Genomic DNA, 10,663 nt, shown 5'->3' with positions numbered 1-10,663 from the left:
TTCTCATCTACCTTTCTCTTCTGCTTTGAGTTGACGGTTATCTTGTGTGTTTATCTGCGTTTGTACTCTGCTCCCATGCCGGATTTACCCCATGGCTCTCCCCTGCATCCTACCGTTCCCTCCGTGTGGTCAGGCGCCTGCGACTCGCACTGCCCTTGGAGCCCCTCTTCCTGCCGGCTCGCTGGGCATGTCACCGGCTGGTCACAGACCTGCTGTCCCTGGGCTTGTCTGTGCCCGTGAGGACGCTGGGGAAAACATGTGGAAGTTCCTTCCTGGTCACTGTGCATCTGGAAGCCTTTATTCCCCCCATGCGCTTGAATGGTCATTGGAACTAGTTTTCAGAGTTTTGAAGATAGTCCTTTCGTGTCTTTGAGTGTCCAGTGTTCCTGCTGGCATGTTGACCGTGCTCCCTTGTATGTCTGCCCTGGTCCCCGCCCAGCGGGGGTCTTTCAAGATCATCTTCCTGTCCCCTCGTGCTCTGAACTCCATGTACACCTAGGCCTCTGCATCCATCGTGTGGGCGCTCAGTGTTCCCCTGTGATCTACATGCTCTTGTTCTTTAAGGCTGAGAAAATTTCTTTCCACACCATTTGGAAAACAAGAATGTATTGTGCATGCAAATACTGCTTACAAAATTGGCCATTCCCGAATCCTAGGTTAATACTGGGTAGTGTTCAGTAGGGAACGAATTCATGAGTCAGTATTTGGATTCCCTTGTACAGATTTAGGTTAGAGACTTTTAATTTACAGATTTTTTAAATTTTAATTTTCTTTCTTTTTTTTTTTTTTTTGGCAGAGAGAATTAGGTTTACTTATGTGTTTATTCTTAGAGGAGGTGCTGGGGGTTGCACCCAGGACTTCGTGCGTGCTAAACAGAGCATGTGCTCTACCACTGAGCTACACCCTCCCCCCTGATTTACAGGTTATTTTCAAAAAACATAAGAATGAGGGAGAGCTGCTTCTAGTGAATTTTAGCATGGTTTTATTAATAGAGACCATTTACAAAATACTGATTTTGCTTACCTTGTAAGTTAGTGAAGCACACTGTTTGTTTTCTGGAAAAGACCTTTTTCTGTGTAGATATGATCAAGTTTACTAAATCATTGGAGTCATCCTCAAAAGCTCATTTCAGGAGACTTTGGTTTAGTAATCTGTCTGTCTTCCTGGCTTACATTGCTTTGTCCTTTTGCATGGGTGAGTGATTCTCCCTATATGCGCTGACTAATAGGGTACGTGAACAGGAAAGACTATTTTAAGAACAGTGTATATCCTAGTTCTTTGGAGGGGTGAATGTTTTTAAGCCCTTGTTTAGTTAAGTATGAGTCTAGTTTTATGAAGGTTTTTTGTTGTTGCTTTACCTCAGTTTTAGCTGTCATAACTGTTCTTTTTACATGAAATATTGTTTCAAATGTATAATTTTGGGGGTTCTAAAGTAAAATTCTAAATGTATGGTTATTGCTTTATACTTTTAATACTTTTTGTTAGATATTCTGGAAGTAACATTTTTTACCTTCAGTTCTCTCTGGAGAGAAGTTTTGCGCTGGTACCAGCCGCAGGCTTTCAGTCGGGAGAGACTGGAAGTGGACATTCCCGATGTAGTGATTCTGGGTCTGGGCTGGTGGGATGCTGATGGTAGAGGTGGGAGTAGCAGCACTTGAAAAGGCGGGTTTGCGTTTTTTAAAGGCTCACGATCATCTCCATATAGCATCTGTGGCTTTCCCCCCAGTCTGAGGGGGTTTACTGAGGTATAATTTATGTTCAGTGATAGGCACGGCTTAGTGGGTTTTTTTTTTTTTTTTTGACAACATGGGAGGATCTAGAGGGCATTATGCTAAGTGAAGTAAGTCAGAGAAAGACAGATACTATATGATCTCAGTTATATGTAGAATCTAAAAAAAACAAAACAAAATGAAGATTAGACTCATAGATACAGAGAACACATGGGTGGCTGCCAGAAGGGAGGTGGGTGGGTGTGGGTGAAATAGGTGAAGGGGATTAAGAGGCACGGAGCTCCTGTTGTGAAAAAAACCAGCCGCGGGGGTGGAGCTTGCGGTATGAATATGGTCAGTGATAGTGAAGTAACTTCCAGGGCAGATGGTCACTAGGCTTGTCACGGTCATCATTTCACAGTGTATGTGACTGTTCACCTGAAACTAACATAATATTGTATGTTGACTGTATTTCAATTTAAAAAAAAGTTTTAACAAATTTCTACATACATGTGGCCCGCATGCCTGTCAAGATACAGAACAGCGCCATCAACCCGGCCGGTTCTGTCTCGGTCCCTGCCGCTTCCCCACCCCGCAGCCCCAGGTCTGCATTGTTTGGACAGAGATGAGTCTGCCTGTTGGAGAACATCATGTAGACAGCAGCACATATTCTGTAATCCCCTGTGTCTGCTGTGCTGTCTTTTAAGTTCACCGGCTTGGTTGTGTCTGAGTAGTTTGTTCCTTTTACGTGCATGTATGTTTATCCAGTCTCGTTGCTGGAAATGTAGGTGTTCCTAGTTTTTATCTGTTATGAATAAAGTTACTCTAGTCATGGCTTTTTGTGAATATATGTTTCCATTTCTTGGGTGAATACTCAGGAGAGGAATTGCTGGGTCAAATGTTAAGGGTTTGACTGAAAGAACTGCCACATACTTTTCCAAAGTGGTTAAATGTTAGGAATTGTAGTTCTGGTTAAATTTTAGCTGTTCTAGATGGTGTCGCATTGATAGCTCATTGTGGTTTTAATTTCCATTTCTTTGATGTTTTTCTTTGATGTGGAGCTTTTTTCTGGGCTTATTAACCAGTCATATATTTTCCTTTGTAAATTGTTTGCTCAACTCTTTGGCCCATTTTCGTTTTGGCCTGTCTGTTGCTGAGTTGCAGGCGTTCTTCATGCATTCTGGGTGTCTTTGTGAGATACGCACACAGTAAATGTGTTCTCCAAGTCTTTGCCTTCACTGTTCATTTTCTTCACGATGTCTTTTGATGCAGAAGTTTTTACTTTGGATACAAAAGTCCAGTTTGTCAGTTTTTAATTTTATAGTTAATTAGTTAATGTTTTCTGGTTCTGTCTGGGAAAATCTTCGCCCAAGGGCTCAAAGATGTTTTGTTTTAGAAGCTTTACGGGTTTTAGCTGTCTTGTGTCTGTGACGTGTCATGAGTTATGTTTTGTGGGTGACGTGAGGGGCTGCCCCGCCCTGTCTCCTGTGTGGTCATCCGTCTCCCCTTGTCGAAGACCTTCCTCCCCCGTGAGTCCCTTTGGAGCCTTTGCTGCCGTTCAGCTGGCTGTCCATGGAAGTCTCTTTGAGTTTTCTGTTTTGTCCCTCTGATCTGTCTGTCCCTCTGGCCTGTCTGTCCTGACTCCAGTGCCGGCCTGCCTGGACTGCTCTCCTGTGTGTCTGGCGGGAGTGGACCATTATCATCCAGAAGCGCTCTGTCCTGCAGGGCAGGCCCCCGGCCCGCAGGCTGCAGAGAGCAGGCTTTGTCACCACCTTTGCACCCATCATTGTTTCGGCCTCCTCTGCTCCGAGTGTGCGGTGTAGAGGCAGACAGAACTCCGGGAACCGTGCTGGCCCTTGGGCCCGAGTCCCTGACCTGTCTGCCTTCAGCCTGTCCATCTGTTGTTGTTGTTGTTTTTTAATCTGAAGAATCCAGGACTTTTCTTTGTGCCTCCTGGGAGGCACAGGGATGAGTGTTCCCTCCTAAGTGCTTGCAGATTTACATCCGTTGTCCTCTTGCCTCAGAAGCAGGAACTTCTCGTTGTTCATTGTTTTACCTTGGCCTATTTATGCTTAAATTCGCAGTGGACTGTTTGAGGCCTCTCTCTTCTGCCCCTTCATTCGGTGAAGTTCAGGCTTGCTGTGGCTCCCCAGGGCTGGAAGCTCTGTCCCTGGGCAGCACGGGGTTTCCGGGTCCTCATCCTCTGCTGGGGCCTCATCCGTCACGGGCGCCAGGGCAGTCAGGCCAGCAGTGATAATAGTAATAAAAGCAATAAAAACAGGCATGGTGAGGCTCAGACTGCGTGAAGGGGTAAAGTAAGAAATAAAAACATCTTCCTCTCCCTCGTCTTTCACAGCTCCCAAGGGTGAGCTGCGGTCGGCTATTTCAGAAATCGCCCGTGTGACTTCATGTTCCAGTATTTGGATAAGTCATGATTTACCTGATCTTCTTTTGGTAGCCACTTAGGTGGTTTTGGTTTTGCTTTCACAGCGCTAAAATCGGTATTTTCAGGTGTGCAACTTTGAATGCATGTAAAAGTGTATCAGGAGGATAAGGTTCTAAAAAGAGGAATTCCTCGCTCCGAGAGACACACTTGGAACTTCCATAGATATTACCAAAATGGTTTTCAGAAAAGCCTGTGCTTGTGCTGGTCTGTGCTTCTGCTGTTGGCAGGTTTTCTCCAGGCACCTGTTTGCTCACGTCCTCACAGCACTGGGTGCCGTACGCCTTCTTTGTTCTTTGCCAGAATGATGTTGGGAAAATGGTGACTGATTGTTTTAATTTCTGTTTTTAAAATTGTAGGTGTACTTGAACCTTATTTTCATATGGATATTAGTCATTTTTCTATGAACTGCTTCACATTCTTTGTGTAGTTCTCTTGATTTGTTTCTGTTTTCATTGATGTGTGAGAGTACTTTTTAAAGAAATCAGCTGTCACAGTTTACAAACTTTTTTCACATTTGCTTGTCTTTAGACTTTGTTTACGGTCAGATTTATCAGTCTTGTCACTCGTGCTTCTGGATTCTTAAAGCTGCAAACTTAAAAGTGAGTGTAAACAGAAACAAGTGATTCTAATAGTTTTTCTAATGAATATCACAAAGACATGAAAGAGGATGAAGAATAATTCCAAGTGACTTTGGACATAGCTTAGACATACTTAGACCATGTACCATCCGTCTAATGAGGAAAAAAATGCGAACAAATCTTGACCTCTTCTTACATTTGTCCTTTGAGTGTCCAGTCTATTTTGTGTGTATTGTAGGATTGAGCAAATGAGGGGTCCTTTGTTTCCTCCAGCACAGCTCCAGTGCGAGATGAAGTAGCTGTCCTCAGCCATGAGCTGTCCAGCGCAGGGCTCTGCTGCAGCTAGTGTGGCCTGTCGTTGCGTGAGCCAGGACGCTGATCACCTTAACTCTGTTGTAGATTTCAGTTATGATGCTGAACTCTTCATGTGTAGTTGTAGAAATAGCCTTCTTAATTTATTATTCACCATTGTTTGGTCATAACTTTAAAAAAAATTAAGATTTTATGTTGGAAAGCAATCAGAACGAAGCCCCTTTCAATGGTGGGTTCTTGTTAGAGAGGACTCTGTGTTCTACTTTGAGAACTCTAATTTTCATTTGGTTCGTCTTTTTAATACTTGGAGATCCAGCGTTTCCAACTCTCTGAGACCCAAAGCGTGTGATGCCGAACGTAACTGGAGGTGGCGGAATGAAAGAGCCCTTTTATAGGGGGTTGTGAAGAATGTTTCTGATGTGTAAACGTGGGATGGATTGCGTGTCGTGTGTGTCTGGTGCTCTTGTGCGTGGCCCTGTCGGGTGACGTGACGCTCTCTGTCCCCGTGCAGGTGAGATGGACAGGTAACAGACAAGCCCCCGCACGGTCTGTCCCGGTGGCAGCATGACCGAGTGCTTCCTGCCCCCGACCAGCAGCCCCAGCGAACACCGCAGGGCAGAGCACAGCGGAGGGCTCCCCCGCACCCCCAGCTCGGAGGAGATCAGCCCCACCAAGTTCCCCGGCCTCTACCGCACGGGCGAGCCCTCGCCTCCCCACGACGGCCTCCACGAGCCTCCTGACATCGTGTCCGATGACGAGAAGGACCATGGGAAGAAAAAAGGGAAATTTAAGAAAAAGGAAAAAAGGAGTAAGTGTCGTTTTCTCCTTGCTGTGGCTCTGTTTTAGGTAAACCTCTCGTCACAGGTGCCTGCTCTGCTATAGAAACAAATCCAGTCAAAGACTCCTGTGTTATATTTTCTTAATTTTTCTGGGTCTCAGTTTTTGCATTTTAGGGTCTTACTCTCACAAATAGAAATAACGAATTTCTGGAAATGGTAAAGATTTCTGCTGGAAGTTTCGTAAACAGATCATTTAAAATAATGTATGAAAAGTAGACAGCGAGTTTTGTCCTTGTAGAATCTTGCTGTGTTGGCGAGGCTGTGTGGGCCAGCTGGGGCACACTTTATTGGAACTGAGAAAAGTATGTATTCACGTGTCTTAAGCAAATGCCACGATGCGTTCCATTTATGATTCTTGTTCTGTAGGGAGGGTGACCTGCCTAGACATAGCTTTTCAGTTGTTAAAAGCAAATCAGGTGAGTTAAGTATTGCCTTATTTTGAGTTGCATGGTATCTTTCAGTTGATTTCTCCTTGAAGCATAGCGTGCGGATAGAAGGCACAAGTGGTGTGCCGCCTGCCGAGTCAGCACAGAGCGGCCGCGCCGCGGGATTAGCCCGAGGCTGCAGGTGGAGGGCCTTCGCAGCACCCTGAAATCCCGTCACTGCCCCTTCAGAGGGAGTCCACCTGATTTTGGGATTTCGTCCATGGAAGTAGATTTCTGTTTGTGTGTGGTTTCTTTTGCCCACTGTTGTGTTGGCTGGATTCCTCCTGGTTTTCCGTGTGGCAGCGGTTGGTTTGTTTTTCTTGCTGGATTTTGTCTCATCGCACTGACAGACTGGAATTCATTGTTCCCCTCTACCGCTGCTGGTCATCTGGGTTGTTTCCAGTGTCTGACTGTCAGGGACAGTGCTTCCATCACGTCACCGTACATGGTTCTGCATGTCTGTCGTGTGTTCCTGGGAGTGGAATCGCTGGCTCACAGGCCAGGCTCGCTTCAGCCTCAGTAGATGCTGCAGAACATTCCCGGAGCGGCCGTTCCAGTGGACAGCCCACCAGCAGTGTCTGAGGGCCCCAGTTATGCCGTGGTATCAGGCCCTTAGCACCGCTGCCATTCTGGTTGGTGTGGGGCTCATGGTATTTTAATTTAGAGGGACGTTGAAGCAGAATCTTTCATCTTTGTGGTAAAATAGCCTGTGAGGTGGCTGGCTGAAGAAGAGGATAGGTGAGTTACAGGTGTGCAGAAGGGGAAACCTGTGTAGGGTAACTGGCGTGAGCGCCGGGCCATCCCGGCGCTGCCCTCCCCGCCGGCGCCCGCGGGCCCGGCGGCCGGCTCCGGAAGGGGCTGCGCGGCCCGAGCCGGGGCCAAGTGGGAGGGGCGGCTCGGGGCGTGGTTGGACACTGCTCCCAGGGACAGGGAGGAGCAAGCCTGGAAAAATCTAAGCTAAGTAAAGTAAGCTAGGGGGTGTCACTGGGATGATGAAAGAAGACTGTTTTACAGAATTCTCTCCATTAGCCTCTGTGCAGGTAATAAAGTAATAGCTAGATGATTCCTTATGGTAATTTGGTTCGCGGAAGTTCCAGTTACGCGGTGTGAAAGCCAGTCGCAGGGCCAGCCCTGCGCGTCGCTGCCCTGTGTCAGGACCCGTCAGGGCGGCGCCCGCCTTCCCGGGGTCCGGCCGGCGCGGGCGGGCCGGCCGCGGGGTGAGCAGCCCTGTGGCGGCCGGGCGGTGCCCCGTCCTCTTCTCAGGCACTGAGAGGGGACGCCTGGCGCCCGCAGACTTGTCACTCACTCCCTGCGTCTCTTCGGCAGCTGAAGGCTACGCCGCCTTCCAGGAAGACAGCTCTGGAGATGAGGCCGAGAGTCCCTCCAAAATGAAGCGCTCCAAGGGGATCCACGTCTTCAAGAAGCCCAGCTTTTCTAAGAAGAAAGAGAAGGATTTTAAAATCAAAGAGAAACCCAAAGAGGAGAAGCACAAGGAGAAGAAGTCCAAGGACCTGACGGCGGCGGACGTGGTGAAGCAGTGGAAGGAGAAGAAGAAGAAGAAGAAGCCCGTCCCCGAGCCCGAGGCGCCGCCGGCCGACGCGCCGAGCCTGCGGCCTGTGTTCGGGGCGCCGCTGGCGGACGCGGCCGAGCGCACCATGCTGTGCGACGGCGTGCGGCTGCCCGCCGTGTTCCGCGAGTGCGTGGACCAGGTGGAGCGGCGCGGGATGCGGTGCGAGGGCATCTACCGGGTGTCAGGTGCGCGCCCCGATGGGGGCGGGGCGGGGGGGGGCCCGCAGACACGGAGGACCCGGGGCGCAGCCGGGCCGCGCGGGCGGCTCTGACCCCCCTGCGGGAGGGCGAGGTCGCGTTCCTCCTCGCCCGTGTCTGCGGCCCTGCTGCTCACACAGAGCTCACGAGTCAGACCATACACGTTCAGAACAGACGGAGACTAGACTTACTTTTTCAGTTTAATTGCACGTTCATGCACGTTTGTAGAAGGTTTGATATTTACGCTTTTTAAAAAAGGATAGGCATGTTTGATGAGATAAAGGGAGACCTGTAAAGCAACTATACTTCCTGAAAAAGGAGGGGAAGTGAGGGAGACCTTTACAGGAGCCCACGGATAATACGTTCTCACTGAAGACATTCTGGCTAAAATGCTATTTTATAGAAAATAAAGTGAACGAACTAGGAACTGAATATGAATTTGTAAGTCCTTAGTAACATAAAAATAAACACATTTAAATGACTTTGAAATTTCAACTTTTAAGAAAAATTTATGATGACAGGATTTTTAAAGAGCTGAACAGTCCGGGGGGGAGAGTACAGCTCAGTGGTAGAGCGTGTGCCTAGCGTGCGCGAGGTCCTGGGCTCAATCCCCAGCACCTCCATTAAATACATCAATAAGTAAGCAAACCTGATTACCCCCCTCCAAAAAAAGAAAAACAAAGAGCTAAACAGTTCTGAGATAGCTGCTTCTCTCAAGTGCATTTGACAGGCACAGAGAAATTTTAGGTGAAAGTGTCTCCAGAGAGTTCTTCCAGCTTTGCTCAAAGGGTTCTTTTGTCTGTGACCTGTTTTGATGTTTGTGTTCTTAGGGAGTCAGTGTTGTGTACTGCTTGTGTGTGTGTGTGTGTGTATGTGTGTGTGTGCGCGCGCGCGCGCACTCAAACTGAAGTGCTCTCCTGGGTGGTGGCCCCTGGGAGGCCCAGCTCCTGCCTTGATCAGTTTTGTTATTTTGGGGGCCCTGGCAGTGCGCTGCCTTCAGCACTCTGTGGGTCAGAGTTTATGGCTGTGGTTTCTCTTTCTGAATGCTAATAATACTGTTTTCTGCTGGAGAATTTTGGTTCTCACTTACTCATATATAAGCTCCAGTTTCAAATCTTACTCTGCACATAATATTTCTGTACCTTGGATGCTTTATTTGAAGTGTCCAACTTTTAAAAAGAAAACATTTTGAGAACAATTTCCAAGTAACCAAACAATCAAACATGAATTCTAATTGTTCACTTGTGCAGTTTTCTGGGTAGGCTCTGTTGAGGGAAAATTAGTTCCCTATAAAACATGCATGAGAGAGAGGATCACCTTGTCAAGAGTTTCAGGTAAAGTTATCACTCATCGTATTTTGCTCATGAAAGTAGGAACATAGGGATTATTTCTAACTCTTTTGCCTCAAGATAAGGATGGTGCAGAAGCAAGATTCATGTTGTCACTTTCCTATTTGGAGCTGCTGCTTTCATTTTGTCAGTGCTGGACAGATTCCTGGCTGACTGTGATGCCTCTGACAGGTTTTTACAGAAGATCAGGAACGTCAGACCCCAGGTGTCAGCACTGTTGATTGTAAAATGCTGCTCAGATTAGGTGACATTGTTTGCATTTACCATTAAATCTGTCAGCCTTAATTTGTAGCTTGTTTCCAATAATTGGCCTGAAGTTATTTTATTTCTTTATTTTTTGAGGCACAGTTGATGTACAGTATTATGTAAGTTTCAGGTGTACAACACAGTGGTTCAGTTTTTAGAGGTTATGCTCCATGTACAGTCATTATAAACTGCCCTCTCTTCCCCGCGTTGCACAGTGCGTCCTTGCAGCTCGTGTGTCTTACACAGGCAGCCTGTGCCTCTAGTTCCCGACCCTTGCCGTGCCCCTCCCCCGCCCCACAGGCAACCACACCAGTTTGTTCTCTATATCTGTGGGTCTGTTTTTTTGTTGTATTTACTAGTTTGTTGTATTTTTTAGATTCAGTACATAAGCAATATATACAGTATTTGTCTTTGTCTGACTGACTTCGCTTAGCATAATACCCTCCATCCAGCCATGTTGTTGCAAATGGCAGAATTTCATTATTTTTTATGGCTGAGGAGTAGTCTGCTGTAGATATATATCCCATATCTCGGCCGAAAGTTTTAAGTATTAAAAACCGGAGAAAGCAACTTTATATTCTCAAGAACAATCACTGTCACTGAATTAGTAACTAAGTCTTTAGTCCAGTCTGCACTTATCATGTCTGAAAAACATGTTTGTGTTTCTGTCCAGTAACAAAGGCAAAACAATTTGATGTCAGTAACCTAGATTTCACTTTTGTTCTAGCCCTCTTTCAGATAAAGAAAACATGTAAAGAATTTAAGGTTAAAAATAGAAATTAGAAGGGTATTTAATGGGGAATAATTTTCAAAGTTTGTTCAGATAGTGAACTCACCTGTTGCATTTATGATACAGTTTTTACTTATAAAAAATTAATTATCCATGACTTTCTGGAAGGTGCTTATGTGTAATGAGCTGCATTTTATGTTGTCAGTCTTGTGACTGTTAGAAGAAGCTGTTGGCGGCTCATGGAGAGCAAGTCTTACGCTTG

The 10,663-nt window shown here is 46.6% G+C and overlaps 1 protein-coding gene across 7 annotated transcripts in view; it reads left to right on the top strand.

Annotated features, from left to right (window-relative positions):
- RALBP1 (ralA binding protein 1) overlaps nt 1–10,663 on the top strand; it is a 38,448-nt gene that overhangs the window by 14,634 nt on the left and 13,151 nt on the right. For 6 of the 7 annotated variants that reach the window (XR_004314971.1, XM_032467391.1, XM_032467390.1 and 3 more), the window contains 2 exons: nt 5,557–5,853; nt 7,636–8,064. Coding sequence is in view for 6 of the 7 variants with exons in the window: in XM_032467391.1 (XP_032323282.1) it covers nt 5,610–5,853; nt 7,636–8,064 (673 nt within the window). In the remaining variant the exon portion in view is untranslated. The remainder of the gene's footprint in view (nt 1–5,556; nt 5,854–7,635; nt 8,065–10,663) is intronic. The other variant, XM_032467393.1, reaches the window with a different exon arrangement.

Source organism: Camelus ferus, chromosome 24 (assembly GCF_009834535.1).
Source record: "Camelus ferus isolate YT-003-E chromosome 24, BCGSAC_Cfer_1.0, whole genome shotgun sequence".
NCBI lineage: Eukaryota > Metazoa > Chordata > Mammalia > Artiodactyla > Camelidae > Camelus > Camelus ferus.
The sequence above is the reverse complement of the archived record's forward strand: the minus strand, read 5'-3'. Positions and strand labels throughout refer to the sequence as shown.